The following is a 25014-nucleotide window of genomic DNA, read 5'->3' as shown; positions in this document are numbered from 1 at the left end:
CAATTTTTGATCCAGCCACGGGGGGGCAGCACCTGCAAACATAGACACCGTCCCCGCCCTTTTGAAGATGGGTGAGTGAAATAGTGGTGAGTCTGATTGGCTGCCTTAAATTGCAGTCACTCCTTTCGCATTTCTTTCCAAAAAGCAGTGTTAGACCACAAGGGTTTCTCTGAGTCTAGAGAAGTTTATACAAAGGAAATCCACTAGACACGAAGTCAGTTTCAGCAACTCTTTTCTGAAAAAGAAGAGGAAGATGCTACTCATAGTACCTGTGTTGATCTTATGGATGCAACACATAAGATCCCGTGAGTCTGGGGCTTCCCTGATTACTTCCAGACACATCAACACAGTGGAATATCATTTGCAGGCAACTGTAGGAAGGAGATTTTCTGGTTGATGGCAAAGAATTTGGGGAATAAAAAAACCAAAAAGGGTGTTGGGGAGGGAGACAAGGAAAGAAGGGGGACATACACAAGTAAAATGAGAGAGACCATAGTAGCTGAGAGGATAGACATCTAAGCAGACTTTCTCTGATGCCTCCCACTGTTTCTCTCAACAGAAGTGGACGGACAGCAGATAAACCAAATTCCTAAATTCTCGCTCCTGCAAGAAGGAGAGAACTTCACCACATATTGCAATTCCTCAAGCACTTTAAACAGCTTTCAGTGGTATAAGCAGAGGCCTGGGGGGAGTCCCGTCTTCTTGATGTTGTTGACTAAGCCAGGAGAAGTGAAGAAGCTGAACAGATTGACAGCTCGGTTTGGAGACACTGGAAAGGACAGCTCCCTGCACATCATGGCCGCCCAGTCTGCAGACGCAGGAACCTACTTCTGCGCGGAGGCACAGTGCTCTGGGAGCACCTGCTGCCTGTCCCCAAACCTCACTGTGGGCCCCAGGTGCAGCTCCTCCTCATCTCTCCTCAGAGCAGGAGCCAGAGGAAGCTGAAGTCACAATGTCTACGAAGAAAACAAAATTTTAATTTAAGAGATCCCCAGGCTCAGATAGTGTTAGAGGATTTTACCAAAGATTGAAGAAGAACTAACATGAATTCTACAAATTTCTTCTAGAAGATAGAGAAAAGAAAATAATTCCTCAGTCATTTTATGAAGCTAGTATTACCTTGGTACTAAAATCATAAAAAGATCATAAAAAGAGAGAAAACTCCAGAGAAATATTCCTCGTTAATATGGATGAAAATTTCTTAACAAAATATTAGCAAGTAGAATTCAATCATTACCTAAAAATAATAATATACAAAACACAAGTGGGTTTTTTCAGGGGTGCAAGACTACCTCAAAGTTTGAAAATCAATTGATAGAATCCACCATATTATCAGACTAAAAAGAATCACGTGATATATTAATCTTTCCAGAAAAAGCAGTTGCCAAAATTCAACAGTCAACTATGGTGAAAACTCTGAGAAACAGAGGAATAGTGTGGAATTTTCTCAACAGCTAATAGTATGTTTACTTGTGAAGCACTTCCCACGTTTCCCTAAGATTGGAACGAAATAAAAATATTCAGTCTCATCACTCTCATTCAACATAGTGCTAGACATCCAGTCAGGGCAACAAAGCCAGGTAAGGTAGAAACAACCATATAAACCAGAAAAGAGAAGGTAAAACTGCTGCTATTTACAGATGACAAAATTGTCCACTTAGAAAATCCCAAGGAATATATTTTAAAAACCCCTCCAAGAACTATTAAGTGGGTTCAGCAAGGTTGCAGGATAAAAGGTAAATGCACACATACACACACACACAAATGTAGTTCTATATGCAAGCAGTGAACATGTGGACACTTAAATTAAAAATATAATACCATTTACAGTGGCTCAGAAAAGACCCCAAATCCTTAGGTGTAAATGTAACAAACCAAATATAGACCTTTCATACTGAAAACTACAAAAACACTGACAAAAGAAATCAATGAAGACAAAGGAAGAGACATCCTGTGTTTGCAAAATGGGAGGCTCAGAACAGTAAACATGTCAGTTCTCTCCATGCTGATATATACATTTTAGAAAGTTCTTGCTAAGCTTCATGAAGGATGTTTTTTATAAATCCAGGCAAGAGTATTCTAACACTTTTATGAAAAGCAGCAATACTAGCATAGCTAAAATAATCTTGAAAAAAAAGAAGAAAGTGAGAGCAATCAATCTATCTGATTTCAAACTAGAGTCTTCACGATCATAAGGTACTGGTGTATGGATAAAGCTAAAGATCAATGTAAAAATAACAGAGACCCATTATAGATCCACACAAATATGCCCAGCTTTTCTTTTCTTTTCTTTTTTTTTTTTTTTGCAAAATGCCAAAGAAATTGAATGGAAGAAAGATAATGTTTTCAATATATGGTGTTGAAGCAAGTGGACATCTAGGCAAGAAAAATGAACTTTAAGTCTCACGCTTTGTACAAAAATTAATTTAAAATGGATCCCAGACTTAAATGTAAAATGTTAAACCATAAAACTTTTGGGAAAAAAAGTAGAACAAAGTTTTTGATATATAAGTCTAGGCCAAATGTTCTTAGACTTGAAACCAAGAACACAATCCACAGAAGTTTATGTTTTTATGATAAATTAGACTTCAAAATTGTTATTTTTTGCCCCACAGAAGACTTTCTTAAGAGGATGAAAAGCCAAGTTACCCACTGTAAAAAAGTATTTGCAAACGACATGTCCCATGAAGACTGATATCTAGAATATGTAAAGAACTCTCAAAACTAAGCAGTAAATAAAACAAGCTTTCCTCTTAGACCAGGGGCAAAGAGATATTTTGCTAAAGAAGATGTATAGATGTTAAATAAACACATAGAAATATAACATCATTAATCATTAGAGAAATGCAAATTAAAACCACAATGAGATAGATATCACTACTTACCTACCAGAATGGCTGAAATAAAAATTTTGACAACTCCATCCTTGCTGCTTTTTTTTTTTTTCCTTGTCTTTTGTCTTTTCAGGGCTGCACCCGCAGCATATGGAGGTTCCCAGGCTAGGGGTACAATCTACAGCTGCCGGCCTATGCCACAACCACAGCAATGCCAGAACCGAGACCCATCTGTGACCTACACCACAGCTCACAGCAACGCTGGATCCTTAACCCACTGAGCGAGGCCAGGGATCGAACCTGCAACCTCATGGTTCCCAGTCGGATTTGTTTCTGCTGAACGACAACGAGAACTCCTTGTCTTTTTTTTTTAATCTGTGAAATGTGTTTTTGTTTTTAGTGGGGGGTTTTGTTTTGTTCAACTATACTCTAGTTTTTGTCTTTCTTTTTGAAATTTCACCCATTCTAGTGTGTGTACAGTGGTATCACACTATGGGTTTACTACATTCTGTTGATGAGTAATGATGTGAACACATTTCCCTAAGCTTATAGGCCAGTTAGATAATTTCTTTTGAGAAGTGTCACTTCCCATCATTTGCACATGTTTCTTAGGTTGTAGATAACTTGTATAGGAATGTTTATGTACTTTGTATTCAGGCTGTTTGTCAGAAATACGCAGCAAAAATATTTGATCCCAGTCAGTACTTTTCTTCTACCCTCTCAGTAATTAGATGTATTTTGTAAAAGTGCAATTTATTACTTTTTCTTTAATGGCAATTATTTTTGGTATACTTTTGAAGAAATCCATGCCCACTCCCAAGGTCATAAACTCTCTTATGTTTCCTCTTTTTAAAATTTTTATTCACTTATTTGCTTTTTAGGGACGCACCAGCAGCATATGGAGATTCCCAGGCTAGGGGTCCAATCAGAGCTACAGCTGCCAGCCTACGCCACAGCCACAGCAACGCAGGATCCGAGCTGAGTCTTTGAACTACACCACAGCTCATGGCAATGCCAGATCCTTAACCCATTGAGCAAAGCCAGGGATCAAACCAGCAACATCATGGTTCCTAGTCAGATTCGTTTCTGCTGTGCCACGAAGGGAACTCCTTATGTATCCTCTTAAAAAGCTTTATAGTTTTACCTGTCACATTTAGGTCTCTTATCCGTCTTGAATTAATTTTTTGGCATGGTATGAAGGAGAGAGAGATCAAGGTACTTAAAAAAATACACATAACCAATTGCTCTAATTCCTATCCTAGAAAAACCATCTTTTTCCCCAAGGAATTGCATAGGCACCTTTGGAGAAAAATCAATTGACACCATATGTGTATGGGTCTGTTTTTGGATTTGATTCTATTGATTGATTATTTTTTCCTCACACCAATAGACTACTCAGTCTCAATTACTGAGGCTTCATATAGGTTCTCAAAGCTGGAAATTCAAGTTAACTTTCTTTTTTTCATGGTTTTTTTCTAAATCTTTGCACCTCCAAAGAGGTATGGAAACAGATTCTCAACTTCTACTACAAAAGGCTGCTAATAATTTGATTGGGATTGTGATGAATGTACAAACCCACTGGGTACAACTGACATCATAACACATGCAGTCTTCTGATTCATATGCTGTCCTCTTCATCTATGTCGATTCCCTATAACCTCTTTTATTAATGTTAGAATTTTTATTCTAGATGTCTTGCATACTTTGTACTAAATTAACTCCTAGGTTTTTTGTAAATAGCATTTTAATTTCATTTTCCAATGCGCTTGACTAGGATCTAGAAATAAAATTGGTTTTTGTGTTCAGTGACTTTGTGAATTCACCTCTTAGCTCTAGCTCTTGTAGTTTGTTCATAGATTCCTTTGTATTTTCTCCATACACATATATATCACTTTTAAGTAAAAGTGGTTTACTTCTCCTTTTTCAAACTTAATACATTTTATTTCCTTTTCCTGACTTGATACCAGAACTCCCAGTACAACAGTGAGTAGAAGTAGTGATAGTGTAGCTGCCTTACTCATGACCTTAGAGGGAACAACACTGAATTTGGATATTTTCATGGGTACCCTGTACAAGATCCAAGAATTTCTCTTCTATTTCTGGATTTTTGAAAGTATTCATCATGCAATGGTGTTGGGCTTTTATCAGATTCTCTCACTGTTATAAAAGTAAGTTATATACATTATTTTGGTTTTCACCAAATAAAGGAAGATACCCTCACTTCAGATGGTCCTAGAGATAATAGGGTCTCCTAAAGTCAAGACTCTGAAAAGAGCCAATACACTGGACAAGCATATTTTAAGATTTTCCAGGGTCAAACAGTGTTTTTTGTTTCAGTATAATTTAGAATGACACATTGTAATGGCCTCTATTGTCTTCTAAAAATAAAGGCAAACCAACAAACACAAAAGTTGTTCGTTAAAGTTGTTACTTCTTACTTTTCTTCTGCCTTTTCTTTTCTTTTCTTTTTTTATTTTTCTTTTTGTCTTTTTTTTTAGAGCTTCCCCAGCAGCGGTATATGGAGGTTCCCAGGCTAGGGGCCAAATGGCCTATGCCAGAGCCACAGCAACACGGGATCTGAGCTGCATCTGCAACCTACACCACAGCTCAGGACAATGCCAGATCCTTAACCCATTGAAGGAGGCCAGGGATCGAACCTGCATCCTCATGGATGCTACTAGGGTTTGTTAACCACTGAGCCACTACGGGAACTACCTCTTCTGCCTTTTCTAATATAATACTGTATTTCTACAACTTTCAGTGTTTATTTTTTCTTATATTTTCAGCAGCAGTGCTTGTTGGTTTGTGCATTTGTGTGTGTGTGTGTGTGTATGTGAGAGAGAGAGAGATTTGCCAAAGAACAAATAGGCTCCCAATGAATATTTGTTACATGAAAGAAAGAAGATTACTATGGCATTTTCACACATATACTCAGAGTATTATTTTCCCCATCCTGAGCTTAGGATGTTTATTGTCTATTGCTGAATTTTGCCCTGAAATATAACCCTGTATTTATCCTGTTGGAGTCTTTTGTTTAACAAGTTTTTGATATAATTGTAAGAGTGTATCTAGAACAATTTAAAGAGTTACTCAGCATATCTTCTGTTGATAAATTCATGAACAATGACTTAATTATTAATAAATGAAACAGATAAATGTAAGCATAGTCTGGATCAGCTTCTCTTTTTTTTTTTTCCCCCTTTTTAGGACCACACCTGTGTCATTTGGAGGTTCCCAGGCTAGGGGTTGAATCAGAGCTGTAGCCAAAGGCCTACACCACAGCCACAGCAACACAGCATCCCAGCCTCATTTGCAAACTACACTGCAGCTCACGGCAACCCCAGATCTGTAACCACTGCGCGAGGCCAGGAATTGAACCCGCAACCTGATGGTTACTAGTAGGATTCTGTTTCCAATGCACCACAACAGGAAATCCCAACTTCTCTTTTAAACATTGACTTTTGAACATGGGCTTTTGAAGTAAACTTTAAATATGGGAAGGTTAGTGAGAAAACAAAAATTAAAGAGAAACCAACAACTGAGAATCATTTGACTGAAATAAAGCAATCAAAAATAATTAAAACCTTCTGTGAAGTGTTATAGGATCAAGAAAACGCACATAAGTAAAAAGTTATTACAACCAAGATATTCATCTGAGAGGTCTTTCAAAAGATTGCTGACTGACTTTTGACCTGGGTTTAGCTCTGCAGTTCATTTATTCAGTCACAAGAGGGAGCTCCTTCAACTGGAAAGAGCCTTCTTTTCTCCAGGAAGGGAAGCTTATGTTTTCCATTGACAGTCCACTGAAAAGGAAAAAAATGACATACTTTCTTCCTCTTTAGAAAACTTGTACTTTATAATCCCTTGTTGAGGGTGTGCGGTCAAGGATTCAGAGGCCTTTAGCCCAGTAGTCTGGCCCTCTCCAGGTACCTCCCTAAACATTGCTTTCTCTCTTTCCCTCCCCTGATTATCCCTTACCTTCTCTATTCCTGACACTCTTTTTTACTTCCCTCCCCTAACTTTTTCTATAACACCCACCCACCACCCCTCATCTCACCTGCTTTGCTTTCCCTTCTGTTTTCTCTCTGCCTCAGCATCCTTGGTGCACAGCACCTACAAGTGTGGGCATAGAGACATGAGGATTAAGGACCACTGTTGAAGGAAGATGAGGTGAACACTGTCCATGTCATCAGTTACTATATCAAGAACAGGTGCGTTAAGAAATGTCCAGCTAGGTGGTCGTAGATGCGTGAGTCCAAGGACCTTTACATGAACCCTGAGCTCAGGACATGTAGCTTTTAGTCCCAATGCTATTGATTTTTCCTGTACCCCCTGAAGACTTTATTGCTTATTTTGGAATCTCACATACATTTTCTGGAACACGGACGGGAATTTTCCTCTTCTTACAACACAGAGCTCAGCGAAGTTTTCCAGAAATACTCAGCACTTTCCAAAATCTTCATAAATCATCAGCCAGTTTCTTCAAGGAACAAATGATGGAACAATAGTTCTGGACAGACGTATCATTGTGACTGGAATTCCTTATCCAGATTCTGAGTTTAAACTTCACAAATTATGGCAGTGGGCACCCTGTGAGATGGGAATGTCTCATCTTCTTTGGGGGACGTGACTAAAATAGGGAAGGAGGACCCAGAAAGGAACTGCACTGTCATTGGCTAAGAAGGTCCTGGCAACAACACAGTGGTAGCTGTGTTGGTTCTAAGTCCTTAGTAGCAGCTGTTGCTTCTATTCTCTGGAACCCCTATAAGCCTAAGATGAAACACAAAGACTGAGCTCTGAGCCCATGATCCTGGTTCATCCTTGAAGTATGAGGCTGGTGACTGGAGTAACTGTGTTTCTGACCTTGGGTGAGTGTTGTTGCCACTTTGAGATGAAGGTACCATGAAGGGTCATTTGTTCTCTATTTCTCTCCCTGCACTTTATTCAACATTTGTACAGATGGAATTAAGAACTCATCTATGGATTTTATAGGGAGCACAAACTTCTACATACAGGTTAAATCATCCATGATCCCAGAGGAGCTCTTAGCAGTATCCATGTTCAAAGAAATCTCTGGGTGTATTGAGTCAAGGACCCATGGAGTAGAGCCTCTGGAGTCTCTAATCCTTGCCATGTATCTTTGGCTGCTATAATGAACAGCAATGACATTTTTGCAGGACATAAATAAAAACACAAGTAGGGGCTATAGGCAGAGAGTTAAGGGGGGGGTTATGTCCTTGATCAATAGAATCACACTGATTTGTGATCAGGAGCTAATTGCATTTTATTGACCCCTTAGGAACTGTGTTGATGCTAAGACCACTCAACTTAGCTCCATGGACTGTGCTGAAGGAGAAGATGTAAAGCTGCCTTGTAACCACTCTACCGTCAGTGGAAGTGACTATATACTTTGGTATCGGCAAAATCCCAATCAGAGTCCACAGTATATCATTCATGGCTTACAAAACACGGTGACCAACAGCATGGGCTCTCTGACCATAGCTTCAAACAGAAAGTCCAGCACCTTGATCCTACCCAAGCTTACCCTGAGAGACATGGCTGTGTACTCCTGCGCCCTGAGACCCACAATGAGACAAATGGGTCTGCACCTGTGCAGTATATCTCCGGTGACAAGGAGGAGAGTTGGGGTGGGGGGATGGAAAGCAGTCACCAAGAGCAAATCTAGAGCCATCCAGAAGGAGAGTCAAAGAGCAAAAATTAGCGAGGACAAAAAAGAAAAGAGAGACACTGTGGATAAAGAAAGGAAGAAAGGCAGCATGAAGGGAGAGAGGACAAGGAACTTTGCTGCCTGACGTGGCTGAGAATTATGAGGAGTCTAAGAATCACAATTTTAACATAACAATAAAGTGAAGAGGTAGTAATTTATCATGGCTCCCCTCATGTCAATAAAATACTGGTTTTAGTGTGTTTGTCTCAACATAAACATTGAGAAAAATACAAGTAATCTAATTTGTCCCACACGCTTCTTTCATTTGTACCAGGGTAACTCCAGACTCTGAAATGCTCCCCCCCCCACCTTTTTTTGTCTTTTTACCATTTCTTGGGCCGCTCCCACGGCATATGGAGTTTCCCAGGCTAGGGGTCTAATCAGAGCTGTAGCCACCAGCCTACTCCAGAGCCACAGAAACATGGGATCCGAGCCACGTCTGCAAACGACACCACAGCTAAGGGCAACGCCAGATCCTTAACCCACTGAGCGAGGCCAGGAATCAAACCCGCAACCTCGTGGTTCCTAATTGGATTTGCTAACCATTGCGCCATGATGGGAACTCCTGAAATGCCCCTTTTTAAAAATAATTGTTCCATTTACCAGAAATGAATTCCATTTCCTCTAAGAAAAATTTGAAATGTTTCTGTTGCTAGTCTGGAATATGCATATTTGTGATGAAGAATTTTTTTTGGAAAGAAACAAAAATTAAGTGAACATGATTTTTTTATATATCTAGGAGTTCTGCCTCTATAAAGAATTGTCATCCTTTTTGATGTTTCCTAAGCAACATAAAGATCTATCTCATCATTAATGACTCAGACAGAGCAAAAGTGAAAGCCCATGGCTCTATCTCCTTCATTCCACACTATCTCCCACCATCCTCAGAGGAAATCAGTTCTAATAGTATAATGCCAGCCTGGTTCTCCCAATTATATATATCTTTGTATGAAATTTCATGCAATTACATGCTCATTCATATACATGCACATATACACACAATTTTCTGTGCGATTGGAGTTACTTGATTTTTTTGCAACTTGTCTTTTGATTTTTGTCTCATAAAGTGTCCTGGAGATCTTTCTGCAGCAGAAAAATGTACAAAGCTTCACTTTATTCCTTTTGATGCCTATTTACTACTTTGAGACATTCCGTAATTTAATTAATTTCTTTCAAATAGATGCAGATGTGTTTCTGTTTCTTTACTGTCAGAAGATTGTCTTATACATCTTTGTACATACATTATTTTTTGTATGTTGGAGTCTATTTTAATGAGATTTATGAAATTGGAATTGTTATGAAAAAGGAAAGGCACATTTAAAATTTTTGGAGAAAGTGTCAATTTGCCCTGCATATGGTGTAAACAATCATATCCCAATCAACAGTGAGTGAAAGGGTACATTTCACATCCTAGATAAATTCAGAATTAATAGTATTTTTAACAATCCAAATATACTCTATTTGTACGCATTTCCCAATCATAGCTCTTTTAAGCAAGTTTTTATTCATATATTGGTACTCTGTCATTCAACTTGGTCACATGCTTATACTTATGTTTTTTTAATAGCCATAACTGCAGCATATGGAAATTTCCAGGCTAGGGGTCTAGTCGGAGCTGCAGCTAAGGTCTACACTAGAGTCACAGCAATACCAGATCTGAGCCACATCTGCCACCCGTGCCATAGCTCGCATCAATGCCAGATCCTTAACCCACTGAGCAAGGACAGGGATCAAACCTGCATCCTCATGGTACTACATTGGGTTCTTAACCTGCTGAGCCACAACAGGAACTCTTTATTTCTAACTTTTGATGATTTTTCTAAATGATTCTTTTTATTTTTATTTGCAGAAATTATTTCTATATTTTTAGATATTTTGCTTTTATATTTGTTTGCATATTTTATTCTAATTGTACCATCTTTTATTTTGTTTATATTTTAATGTGGTTCTCTTTAATTCTTACATTGTAAAGTCTATCAAGAATTTATTCCTTTTTTGCACCCTCCTGCACTGTTGGTGGGAATGTAAGCTGGTGCAATCACTATGGAGAACAGTATGGAGGTACCTTAGAAAACCATACATAGAACTACCATATGACCCAGAAATCCCACTCTTGGGCATATATCCAAACAAAACTTTCCTTGAAAATGAACATGCACCTGCGTGTTCATTGCAGCACTGTTCACAATAGCCAAGACATGGAAACAACACAAATGTCCATTGACAGATGACTGGATTAGGAAGATGTGGTATATATACACAATGGAATACTACTCAGCCATAAAACAGAACAAAATAATGCCATTTGCAGCAACTTGGATGGAACTAGAGACTGTCATACTGAGTGAAGTAAGTTATAAAGAGAAAGACAAATACCATATGATATCACATATCTGGAATCTAATACATGGCACAAATGAATCTTTCCACAGGAAAAGAAAATCGTGGACTTAGAGAATAGACTTGTGGTTGCCAAGAGGGAGGGAGTGGGATGGATTGGGAGCTTGGGGTTAACAGATGCAGACTATTGCCTTTAGAATGGATTAGCAATGAGATCCTGCTGTACAGCACTGGGAAATATATCTAGTCACTTACAATGGAGCATGATAATGTGAGAAAAAAAATCTATACATGTATGTGTAATTGGGTCACCATGCTGTACAGTAGAAAATTGACAGAACACTGTAAACCAGCTATAATGGAAGAAATAAAAATCATTATGTATATAAAAAAGAATTTATTCTTTTTTAATACAAATGTAAAGGAAAGCCCTAAATACATTAAATATATTATATCTTTTAGTCTTCTTTACACTTTGCTGAAGAGTTATTCTGAAACCTATGCTAAATATTAGAAAACTAAGCCTCAAAAACATTTAAAAACTTGCCAATAGTCACAGTCCTAATAAGTGTCAGCAGCAACTTTTTATTTATTTTTAAATCTGAGATTATTAAACTACAAAATCTGAGCATATGTTGTTCAATCTTGCCTTACTTGAAGCAAGAATAAGAAGAAAATCCCAAATAATGGAAGTCCCCATTGTGGCTCAGTGGTGATGAATCTGCCTAGGTTGCGGGTTCGATCCCTGGCCTCACTCAGTGGGTTAAGGATCCAGTGTTGCTGTGAGCTGTGGTGTAGGTCTCAGACACGGCTCAGATCTGGCGTTGCTGTGGCTGTGGTGTAGGCCAGCAGCTATGGCTCTGATTAGACCCCTAGCCTGGGAATCTCCATATGCAGCCGGTGCGGCCCTAAAAAAGAAAAAAAGAAAGAAAGAAAGAAAAGAAAAAAAAAACCCAAATAATGAATCAAATGGAAAGTCAGTGGAATGGATCATAGAACCCACTGAAGAAAGTGATACACATTTTAGAGAAAAATGTTAAGATGTTAGAGTAAAACATTAGAGTAAAAATCATGCATTATGACTTGAGAAAAGCAATGATCCCTAATCCGAAAAGATACCTGATAGCCCCCTAAATATTCACATTGTGATAGAAACACGTACTGCTGATGGTAGAGAGATTCTGAAGCATCCTTAGCTATGTACTAGAATTACATTTTCCCAAGAAGCGAGGATATAGAAGAAATTAGAGCATAAGGCAGAGAAAATAGGAGAGCGATGTCCAGTCCTTTCATTCACATCATGTTCTTGGATCTTTGCAAAGACTGATAAATTTGTCCTGTTATATAGGATGTGTATGTAAATGTAAATTGCTGTGGTTGTTATACTTTATAAACTGCTTTGGTTCCATGAGTGAAAAATGAGAGAAGAGAGATTTGTCCTCACATCTTGGAAAGCACAGTGGGAGGTGCTGTGGCAGTTTCCAAAGATCAGTGTATCTCCTTCTGGATCCCTCTGGTCACTTTGTCACTTATGTCCTCTTCGTGACAACTTGTGAACTCACTTCTCTTTCATCATAAGGTCATCATCCACAGCCCTATATTTGAAGACACAAAGATCTGAAACATATTTTCTGTCCCTGCAATTTCCTGAAATATCTTCAGTATCTAGCACGGTGCCTGACAAATAGCTAGTGCTCAATAAATATTTATTGAATCAATAAATATTCATAATTTGAAATTTACTGGAAATGCTAGGAATATAATAAATATGGGGTGCATGGGTTAGATCATCCATTAAAATAAAAGAAAGAGGCCATGAACGTCATATGGATCTCAATGAAAACAGGGACATATCCCAGAATCCTCATTTATTCATGTAATCATTAATTCTCCCCTTATTTTCCTTTCTTCTTTTCTTCCCTCTGCCATCTCTCTTTTCCTTCCTTTCTTTACTTCTTTTCCCTGTCATTATTGATGAAATAGGTCCCCAAGTTTTCCTTAAGCTCTTCCTGTGAAACTTCAGTTCACACCAACACAAAATTCTCTTTATCTCTGCCATTCGTCACAGATTCTACTAAATGATATAAATTTCTCTTATCTCTGTGAAAATAATACAGTATGTTGTGGACTTTGATAGTCATGAATCAGAGACCCAGTGGCAGAGTAATACCATAGGATATCAGAAAGTCATTGTAAACTAAATAACATACAATGAGGCGATTAATCTTTAATTTTATAAAAAATATGTGGTTTGGGGGTTTTCTGTCTTTTTATGGCTGCTTCCCCGGCATATGGAGGTTGCCAGGCTAGGGGTCCAATTGGAGCTGTAGCCGCTGGCCTACACCACAGCCACAGCAACACAGCATCCGAGCTTAATTTGCAACCTATACCACAGCTCATGGCAACACTGGATCCTTAACCCGCTGAGCTAGGCCAGGTATTGAACCTGTGTCTTCAGGGATGCTAGTAAGATTTGTTTCTGCTGAGCCATGATGGGAACTCCTATAAAAACAGGTTTATGATAGGATACTTACCATTTCATATGATCCAGAAAATATAGTTTCAAACACAACACAACACACACACCTACCTACAAATACAGTTTTTGACAAGCCTTTTAAGCAAGCTTGTTAGGATACCAGAAATGAAAAGATGATGTTTTTTATCTTCCGTTATTCTAGCTGAAAATGATAAATTTTTAAAGGTCATATTTTCCATTTCTGATAAGGTCACCAGATTCTCTTAAATGTTGATGCTGGTGCATCCCAAATGAAATTGGACGAAACAGAAGCGTCATTGAAAATGTCACTTTTCTGTCTCTCCACAGGAGGGTAGTATTTCAAAAGGCAAAATCCTTCCCAAAATCAAAGCAGAGTTTGAGGTTGGAGGGAGGGGAGGGTAGAGGGTGAATGATTCAACTGGCTGCCACACAGGGACAGCCTTTTCACTGTGATTAAAGTGGGCGGCAAGTGTTACTCTAGCCCCAAAAAGCCTCTTTCAGGAGGGAATCTTTCGAGGGCAACTAAAGCGAGTGACTGTGGTCACCATATGATAAGAAGAAAAGATGCTTCTAAAATTCTCGGCGTGGGTCCTTTGGATTCAACTGGCATGTAAGTTTGAGAAGTTCTTGATTACTTGAATAGAAAAAATTGTCTGTAGATGGAAAATTTTTGAGAGCAGTTTATTTTACGGTAAGGAGCAAAAGGAAGGGGAGTCCCAGTTGTGGCTCAGTGGCAACGAACTCTACTAGGGGTGTGGGTTCTATCCCTGGCCTTGCTCAGTGGCTCATGGATCCAGTGTTGCCATGAGCTGTGGGGTAGGTCGCAGACGCGGCTCGGATCCTGAGTTGCTGTGACCATGGTGTAGACTGGCAGCTGCAGCTCTGATTTGACCCCTGACCTGAGAACTTCCATATGCTGTAGGCATGACCCTAGAAAGAAAAAATAAAAGCAAGAGGAAGTATTAAGGGAGGAAAGAAGAAAGGGAGAGAGCAAGATAGGGAGAAGGGAGAAAAAAATCATTTCAGATTGAGAAAGAGTTCTAAGTGCTTTCTGCTTTGTTCCTGACAGGGGAGAGCACCCAGCAGCTGGAGCAGCATCCTCCATTTCTAAGCATCCAGGAGGGGGAGAATTCCACCATGTACTGCAACTCCTCAAGCATCTTCACCAACTTTCAATGGTATAGGCAGCAGCCTGGGGAAGGGCCTGTCTTCTTGATGATGTTAACTAAGGCTGGAGATACGAAGGAGCAGAAGAGACTGAAGGGTCAATTTGGTGAGGAAAGAAAGGACAGCTTCCTGCTCATCACTGCAGCCCAGCCTGGGGATGCGGGCACCTACCTCTGCGCAGGGGCACAGTGCCCTTGGCACACCTGCTGCCTGCACCCAAACCCTGCTGCAGGTCCCCAGTCACACAACTGCTTCATTGCTACAGCTCCACCTCGCAAATCTCTTGGCATGCGGAAGAATCACTTCTGCTGCCTTTCCAGAACATTCTCCGCCTACACTGGAGGGCAGGATTTATCTGTTATAAGGCAGACTTCTGTAAATGTAGTTCACTATTTGAACTAGTGAAAATATGGGTTCACAGCTCCCCCAAGATAGGCAGTGGGGAAAGAAAAGAATCAATACGGAGGATCCCAGAGTGCATCCCAAAGGCCACAGCCAGGAATGGTTAGTACAAGGGGGTAGAAATGAATGATTTCACAGCTTTATTGTAGTACCCTTGGGTTGATGAAAGTGCAATACCTCCAGTCTATTAAACTGGAGTAAAGGGCAGAAGTCTAGTAGAAAATAATTTGAAGAAAGTTCCTACTGTTTTTGATAGAAAGATGCCCAAGGTGTATTCCAGTGACATCCAGCTGTGATTCCAAAGCAACATCATCAGGCATTCACATCATGGCTCAGCAGTTAACAAACCCGACTAGAACCCATGAGGGCTCTTGTTCGATCCCTGGCCTTGCTCAGTGGGTTAGGGATCCGGCATTGCTGTGAGCCGTGGTGTAGTTTGCAGACACAGCTCAGATCCCACGTTGCTCTCACATGGACCCCTAGCATGTGAACCTCCATAAGCCGCAAATGCGGCCCTAAAAAGAAAAACCACACACACACACACACACACACACACACACACAAAAGCAACATTGCCAGGAGGTGGTTCTGAAACCGCTTAAACATTAACTACAACAGCCTGTATTTGCACAGGGTTTTCTTGGGGATTAGACTGAATGACACAAATAGCCTCAAGTTTTCAGGGCTGAAGAAGCTAGAAGTTAACCATTTCCTCCACCTGGCAAGCCCTACATTAGCCCATTTTTCTATTTGAAGCATTCCTGTTTGTTCTCTAAAGCAAGATGTTAGAACACAACACATGCATTTGGATGTCCTAAGAACCCAGGTTTGAACTTGGTCTTTAAATCCTGTCTTTGCAATTTTCTAGCTCTGGATCCTCCGGCAATTATTCATCTTCCTCTAAGCTTCCTGACAAATACAATTTAGTAAGAATACCTGCCTTGCTGAGTTGCTACAAATTAAATGAGAGGGAAATTTTTAAATTATATGAAATCTCAGGTACAACATATATACTTAACAAACACCCCTCTAAATAATATTATTACTGCCTCTAAATACATGTTATCCCTCCTGTGAAGTTTTCACTGACTCCTCAAGGAGGAATGAGCTAATCTCTGCCAAGTATTCGGAATCCTTACCTTAGTAGTCAGGGAGACAGACCCTGTGAGTTGCCTGCCTAATCACTACTTTCTTCTGCTTCCTTTTTAACAGGACTCTCAATTTGGATTTGGACAACTACATCCCCAGCTTTAGAAAAATAATTACATTTCACATCCTTTCTTATAATCAGGGGTTATATATTGCACAGTTCTAACCAATGAGACATCATCAGAAGCCTGCTAGAGATTCCCTGTAATGTGTTTGCTCTCCTGGTACAGGTACCACATCTTCCTGTCCCTCTTTCAACTTTTTTCTTCCTGAAACATGGAAGCGATAACTTTACCATAAAGGGAACCATAGGCATAACCTCCCTCCCCAGTCCCATGCCTGATCACCCTTTAGATGCCAGGTCAAATCCTTTGCCCAGATTTATTTTTACATGAAAAATTTTAACAAACTATTTTGTGGTTGAGTTTTTTGTTACTTGCACCTAAATGCAATCCTAACTATAGTAGGATTGATATAAAAGGGCTTTGTCATTTTGTTTCCATGTGTAGGTGCAAAAAGAAAGTACAAAATGAATAAGTACTGTGTTTTTACAGAGGGGACCTGCATTTATATTGATCATGTGTATCTTTTTTTTTTTTTTTTTTTTTTTTGCTATTTCTTGGGCCGCTCCCACGGCATATGGAGGTTCCCAGGCTAGGGGTCTGATCGGAGCTGTAGCCACCGGCCTATTCCAGAGCCACAGCAATGCCAGATCCAAGCCGCATCTGCAACCTACACCACAGCTCACGGCAACGCCGGATCCTTAACCCACTGAGCAAGGGCAGGGACCGAACCTGCAACCCCATTGTTCCTAGTCGGATTCGTTAACCACTGCGCCACAACAGGAACTCCGTGTATCTTCTTAAAGTATTGATGTTCCTATAATTTTTTATTAAGAAAAAATTATCTTTCACTTAGGGGCCTCATGTTAAAATTTCTATCAATCCCTTACACTCATGGGAGAAAATTCAGTTTTTCATCATAAGTCATAGATGATATCAATTTCCACACAAATAGTTAATACCTGTAGTCTTACTTTTTCTCATTCTTAAAGTCCAAAGGTTATTTTTCTTGTTTTATAACCTCATGTTACCCCAGTAACCTACTGAAAAGGCTTTGTTTTGAAGGTGGTAAGGGCAAATATAAATTAAAAATTAGAAAAATACATTTTAATTTTAGTTGTTATAAAATAAGAAAAAATAAAATGAGAAAGATCTCTCTCCCTCCTGTTTTGAGTATTTACTTTAGAAAACTTATAGTTATGAGTTATTTCTCCATCTCATTGAGATATATGTAAATCTCTTAAGAAGTTAAAGCCTCTTGTCAGTTTCACAATCCAGGAATATATATATATTTTCCCCCCTTGCCTTTTAGGGCCACACCCTCAGCAAATGGAGGTTCCCAGGCTAGGGGTCCAATCAGAGCCATAGCTGCTGGGCTACGCCAGAGCCACAGCAATGCAAGATCTGAGCCACAGCTGACCTACACCACAGCCCATGGCAACGCTGGATCCTTAACCCATTGAGCAAGGGCAGGGATTGAAACTGCATCCCCATGGATGCTAGTCAGATTCGTTAACCATTGAGCCACAATGGGAACTCCAATCCAGGAATATTTGCCAAGCACCTGGGGGCCATCTCTTTGGTATGTCAAGGAGGACAGAGCCCCACCCCACATGGTCTGTGGGAGGTCAGGAGCCTAACCTCAGCTGGCGCCTTGCTCTAAGTTGCACACTTTCCTCCTGTCACAAGGATATGAGTGATTTTTTCCTTCAGATCAAGGCAATTAGCAAGCACAGGTGGCTACCCCAATGACCAGGTAAAAGTGAGGAAGAACTCGGACAAATTATGCCATCAACTCCTCTTACCTGAGAACTAGTTATTGTTTATCTTGAGAAATGCGTATGATGGGTTGCGTCTGCTTGACTACATAAAGGGGTAAAATTTCTTCCCATCTTTGCAGTCTCTTGAACGGATTGCCCGTGAAGCACATTACAGTCTGGTTTTAAAATGTATTCAATAACAAAACTGTTTTCTTTCTTTTTTTTTTTTTTTTTTCCTTGTGAAGAAGTGTTCGTGTTGGCCACAGATTTTGTTTTTATTTTCCCAAGAAGATGGACCCTGTCTTTCCACAATCACTGTCCTTACACATCTCTCTCCTTAAAAAGCTACATGACACTGTGAGAAAAGCATGGAATGTTTATGGCTCTGCCACTTACTGGCTATGCGGCATTTATACTAACTCTGTGAGCATCAATTTCCTCATAAGCACTTTGGAAGCAACGGCAGTCTTTACACTGTTATTGTGAGGATTAACAATGTTTTGTGAATTGCCTAACACAGTGGATCCTAAAATTAAAAACTTGAAAGTGGGAACCACAGCTTCATTATACACACGCAAAACTTCATCCAAGTGCTGCTATATATTCTGTGAAGAGTCATATATACACATGAAAAGGACCCAACTCCCTCTTTCAGGGAACTCACTCTTGCTGGAATGGAAGACAGGCAACTAATATCTCATGGCCATTGGTCTCCAAGGCCCACAACTTGACTCCTCTGACGTAGAACTGCCATTCAGAGCAGTACATTTTAAGAGTGACTTGGTTGCTGGACAGCAGAAATTGACACAACATTATAAATCAACTATACTTCAATAAAAAAAATTTTTTAAAGAGCAACTTGGGTACTCTCCATGCCCCAGAGGCACTCTGTGCCTTCCTGAAAACACAGAGTTGATGCTGAAGACCACACTCAAAAAGCCTGGTTTGGATTACTCAGCCATTAAAATGAACGAAATACCAGCATTTTTAGCAACGTGGATGGACCTAGGAATTATCCTGCTAAGTGAAGTCAGCCATACCATGAGACACCAACATCAAATGCTTTCACTGACATGTGGAATCTGAAAAAAGGACAGACGGAACTTCTTTGCAGAACAGATGCTGATTCACAGACATTGAAAAACTTATGGTCTCCGGAGGAAACAGTTTGGGGGGTGGGGGGATGTGCTTGGGCTGTGGGATGGGAATCCTGTGAAATTGGATTGTTATGATCATTATACAACTACGATGTGATAAATTCATTTGAGTAATAAAAAATTTTTTTTAAAAAGTCTTGTTTGGGAGGATGTATTTCTGCACATGAAGTGGTGTCAGCTCTAGGTTTAGTCCAGAAGGAGGCATTCTAACTTGAGAAAAAGTTGGCTAGGCTTTCAGGATTAATTACTGAATTGAAGAATGAAAATCTCCAAAACAGGAAGAGGGTTAATAATTTGGCCAGGGCAGAGGAAGGGGAGAAAGAGAATTTGCAGACCAGAAAATTATAAATAGCATGTTGACCCTGCTTTCTTACTGTCAATTCTCTTTTCTTGTTTCCGAGAATCAAAATGAAGCTTGAAATTAAAAGAGGGCAATTTGTTTCATATTTCTGTAATTTTGTAGTTCCATGAATCCATATTTCTTAGTATCAGAGACCAGTATCAGCTTTTACTTATTTGTCCAGAAATTCTTTCCACTCCATGATTGTTATTATTCTCTAAATCATGCTGATACCCCATATAAGATCAGAAAACTCAAGGAATGAAAAGAAAAAAAAAGAAAGGAAAGGAAAGAAAAGAAAAGGGAAAAAAAGGAAAGAAAAGAAAAGAAAGGGGCAAATAGAGAAATGGTAAAGTATCCATGGGAAGAAGAGGGTAGAAAAATAAGAAGTAAAAGAAAATGACAGAGCATTGTCTGAACTGGAAATCATTGTCTATGTGAGTTTCTCCATAGCGGCACTATTGACACTTGGGGCCAGGTAATTTTTTGTGGGAAGGAGCTTTCCTGTGAATTTAGCAGAATCCCTGGCCTCTACTCACTAAGATGCCAGTAGCACCCCGTTCTTTTCCTAGTTGTAACAATTAAAAATGTCTTCAGACACTGCCAAATGTCCTCTGGGGGGGCAATAGCTCCTGCTTGTAAACCAATGGTCTACATGTTATATTGATAGAATAGGAACTTTTAGAAGATTGATAGATAATAGATAAACAGAGATAGGTATTTCATATAGTTATTTCATATTTTTATACATCTATATATCCTAAAAACTTCTATCATTTTAACATATGGATCAATTAACATTCACTTCCCAAGTCATTTTAATATATATAATATGAAATAACATATATTATATACATTATATACTGTATGTAATATGAAATAACATATACTATGTAAAATATATGTTATGATACATACGCCATATGTATACACACACACACACACACACACTAGATTTTACTAAGCAAAATCTGTAGATTGATAAACTCTTTCATATTTGATTCTTTCTGGACTACATATACATACACACTATTTTTTTTCCAGTTCTACATATATAAGTGAAAAAGATCAAGGAAGTAATATTCTTCTTTCTACTATTATGACATATTCCTTATTTCCAAGTGGCTATATATCTTGGACTATTATTACATAATTTGACTTTAATATATTCAACAAGTAAAATACATGGAGTATGAAAAATGGAGATTGGTTACATGCATATTTGTATTATTCATATATATTTGTATTATATAAAATGTATGTAATAATACATACTAGTATTTTACATATATATGTGTGTGTGTGTGTGTATAAATTGAAAACTCAGAAAAGTTTCTCAATCTGATCATGTCTAGGTTTTAGCTTGGTCAGTATCTCTTACCTATGGCTCTTTATGCATATATAAACTGTTTCTTTTTTTCCTCTCCAAGGTACTGTCTCCCCATTCTTCATACAGATTATTCTACATATATTCAAAATTTCCAGAAAAAAAGATTCTCAAAATCATAAAAACACCTCTTCCACACAACCCCCCAACACACACACACACACACACACACACACACACACACCCCACAGCGTGTGAAAGGACTAAGTCACAGGCAGGTGGAGCTCCCACTACATGGCTGGGTGACAATGTGTAGGATTGGCTTGCTGGTGAATCTACTTCACAAAACAAAACCAATCAGACACAGGAACAAAATCAATTCCTTGTTCAAAATATGATGCATATCAATATTTAAAGAAACTTGACATCAAGGTGTGTCCCTGTAGCAAAAGAGTAAAGAGTCATGAAGACACAAATAGGAGTCTTGTTGGGCATCCTGTGGATACAGATTTGCTGTGAGTTAAGAATATCCCAGAGGGAGCCTGGAGGAAGAGCACAGCTGAATTCGGAAAGGGCCAAGGGAGGAAAGGGAAGATGGAGGGAGGGATAGAGCATGAGTCTCTTGCGCTGTGTCCTCCACCAGGGGGATGGAAACTGGAGGAAAATGTCCTACACTTGGAAAGAGCCACAGCTATTTTTCAGTGACCCTCACCTGTGCTTATTTTTCTCTTTCTCAGGGCTAAGGGTGCAGATGAAGGTAGAGCAGAGTCCTGGGATTCTGATGCTCCAAGAGGGGAGAAACTCCTCTCTGACCTGCAATTTTTCTGTCTCCATGGCCAGCGTGCAATGGTTCCAGCAAAATCCGGGAGGACACATCACATCCTTGTTTTACATAGCTTCAGGCATACAGCAAAAAGGAAGACTAAAATCCACAGTCAGTACCAAGGAACGGTATAGTCACCTCTACATCAGAGACGCTCAGCCTGGGGACTCAGCCACTTACTTCTGTGCTGTGGAGGCACAGTGCTCTCCAGACACCTGCAGCCTGTACATAAAACCATAGCTGAAGACTTAACCCAACCCTCAGCATTGGAGCAGGCGTCCCATATAATTAGAATTGCATTTCCATTGCCCTGCATCTCCTGATTTCTGTAGAAAGCACCTCTGTAGAGCTACAACTTGACCATACAGTGTAGGCACACACATGGTTCATCTGGAGATCTCTGTGGAGATGATGTTACTAGGCAAAATCTATAGATTGATCTGCCCTTTCATATCTGATTCTGTCTTTCTGGAAAAGGAGTGAGCAGCCAGCTCAAGGTAGAGCAGAATCCTCCATCCTTCCATTTCTAAGAGCAAGAAAGCAGCAGCCTCACCTATACTTTCTCTTTTGCCTCATTTTATAGCTTAAGTTGGTACAGACAGAACCCTGGGGAAACTCTATGTTCCTTTTTGTGGGGGTGGGGGGCCCACCCACAACATATGGAAGTTCCTGCGCCAGGCATCAAACCCACACAACAGCAGTGACCCAAGCCACTGCAGCAACAATACCAGATCCTTAACCCTCTGTGCCACAAGAGAACTCCCCTTCATGTTCCTTTTTAAAATACATTTAGGAGTTCCCGTCGTGGCGTAGTGGTTAACGAATCCGACTAGGAACCATGAGGTTGCGGGTTCGGTCCCTGCCCTTGCTCAGTGGGTTAACGATCTGGCGTTGCCGTGAGCTGTGGTGTAGGTTGCAGACGCGGCTCGGATCCCGCGTTGCTGTGGCTCTGGCGTAGGCCGGTGGCTACAGCTCCGATTCGACCCCTAGCCTGGGAACCTCCATACGCCGCGGGAGCGTCCGAAGAAATAGCAACAACAACAACAACCAAAAAGACAAAAGACAAAAAAAATACATTTAAATGGAAAAGAAAGGAGGAGCAAAAACAAAGGACCCCTATTAGTGTGAAGGATGGGCAGAGCTTTCCGCACATCAGACCAGAGACTCAATCATCTTCCTCATGCTGAGAAGACAGAGCTTCCCCAGGCACCTGAGCCCAGATGTGTGGTTGCAGTCCCCAAACCCAACAACGAGGTAGAGATGTCTGAATGTCTTTACCCACTTCCAACATGGTATTGGGAATTGTACCCTGGGAAAAAAAAAAAAAAAGCAGTTTCACTTTCAAAAAAATTGGAAATGCTGATGAATATTCAATCTAGTAACTATCATCTCTTTCCTGAACAGAACTAGTCATAACATCCTAATCTCTGAATTAGAGAATCAGTGAATCAGTAATTCCAGTTAGAAAATCCCTCAAACCCAGCTGTAAGGCTCTGTGTTAAAATGGGTATTTTCATCCAGAATGCTGTTTATTCTTAACCTATATTATGGTCATGCATGAAGGGAAGTCATAAGGTCAAACTTTAAAGTGACAAAGAAAGAGCAATGCTTTCATCCTTCACATTTTTTGTCCAACATCTTACAGTACAAACTGCTAATTTTGTTCATATTCAATAATATGTACTTGTATCATTTATATCATTTTCCTCTTTGTTATATTTTAGAAAGACCACTGGAAAAACTAATTTCCAGTCATTAGGATGCAATATCACCTTGAGCAAGTGAATCACCTTCTTTGTACCTACCCTAAAATCCTCATCTCTAAAGTGAGGACAATACTGCCCACAAACTATTAGTCACAAGGTTCAGACATTCAATCATTCAACAAACATGCACTGAATATATGTTAGGTACTGGATAGGGAGCTTCAGTAAGCAAAGAGTTCCATCCCTTGTCATCTATATAGTCCAGGGCAAACACAATTTTGTCACACAGTTCCTATAACATGAGAAAGAACTACATTGAGAGAGCAAAGGGTATTATAAAAACAAATAGCTATCAGTCAGATAGAGTCCTACATTATGTGGTGCCTCAGCTTGAAACCTAATAGTTTAACAGAAGTTAACTAGGCTACAGGGCAAAGGAGGTTGGAGGGAAAATATCCCCATTTGAGGAAAAGCATAGGTGGGTGTGAAGCAAGTCAGATCATGGCTAATTTAAGACCTAAAATATAATTTGCAAGTGATAAAACACTACATGGATGACTCTCAAGTTACGAGAGACTTAAAATAAAGCATAATAGTCCCTGAAGCGAGTAATCTTTATATTATAATATGGTAGGGTGAAGGATACGGGGAACAAAAATCTCGAAGCACACCCACATTCTCACAGAGAGCAGACAAGTATAACTGCATTAAGGCCAATGAAAAGAATCGTGAAACTAATTAATGATAAGAATTATTAGTTCTCCAGCGACTCTGCTCCTCCTTTTAAATGCAGAGAGCATTTTTAAATAAGCTGCACAAATATGATAAATATGTTACATACACATGATACATTCTGACTGTTGAATAAAAATGACAGTTGCCTTTAAAAGAGAGGAAATAGAAAGACAAAGACTGCATGATTTAACTTATCTGTGAAGTCTAAAAAACAAAACAGGAGTTCTCGTTGTTGCCGCAGCAGAAACAAATCTGACGGGGAAGCATGAGGTGGTGGGTTCAATCCCTGGCCTTGCTCAGTGGGTTAAGGATCTGGCATTGCCGTGAGCTGTGATGTAGGCCAGCATCTCCAACTCCAATTGGACCCCTAGCCTGGAAACTTCCATATGCCTTGGGAGCAGCCTTAAAAAGCGAAAAAATAAAATAAAATAAAATATAAAATAAAAATAAAAAACATGTTGCCGTGAGTTGTGGTGTAGGTCGCAGACGCAGCTCGAATCTGGTGATGCTGTGGCTGTGGTGAAGGCCAGCAGCAACAGCTCCAGTTAGACCCCTAGCCTGAGAACCTCCATATGCCACGGGTGCAGCCCTAAAAAAAAAAAAAAAAAAACAAATGAACATTCATACCAAAAAAGAAACAGAATTATGAATACAGAGAACAAACACATGGTTGCCAGGAGGGAGAGGGGTGGGGGAGGAAAGAAATAAGTGAGGAAGATTAAGTACAAACTTCCAGCTGCAAAATAAAGGAGTCTCAAACATGAAAGGTACGGTGTGGGGAATATTGTCAATGCAATGTCTTTGTATGGTGAAAGATGATAACTAGACTTATTGTGGTGATTATTTTGAAATGACAAATCCCTGTCTTGTATAAAAGGAATTAACATTGCATGAAAGGTCAATTGTATTTCAAAAACAAACAAACAAACTCAGAAAGAGAGAGCAAATCTGTAGTTACCAGAGGCAGGAGGTCACGGGAGAGGG

At 39.6% G+C, this 25014-nt stretch overlaps 1 pseudogene and 1 gene segment (V, D, J or C); both read left to right on the top strand.

Annotated features, from left to right (window-relative positions):
* Positions 1–25014, top strand: part of LOC125134938 (T cell receptor alpha chain MC.7.G5-like) — a 446151-nt pseudogene that overhangs the window by 20950 nt on the left and 400187 nt on the right.
* LOC125134943 (T cell receptor alpha variable 27-like) lies at positions 13856–15315 on the top strand. The segment is given in 2 exon segments: positions 13856–14012; positions 14472–15315. Coding segments are annotated over 2 exon segments (546 nt in total).

The sequence above is a fragment of the Phacochoerus africanus genome, chromosome 9 (genome assembly GCF_016906955.1).
Source record: "Phacochoerus africanus isolate WHEZ1 chromosome 9, ROS_Pafr_v1, whole genome shotgun sequence".
Lineage (NCBI taxonomy): Eukaryota > Metazoa > Chordata > Mammalia > Artiodactyla > Suidae > Phacochoerus > Phacochoerus africanus.
This window is presented reverse-complemented; position numbering and strand designations above follow the sequence as displayed.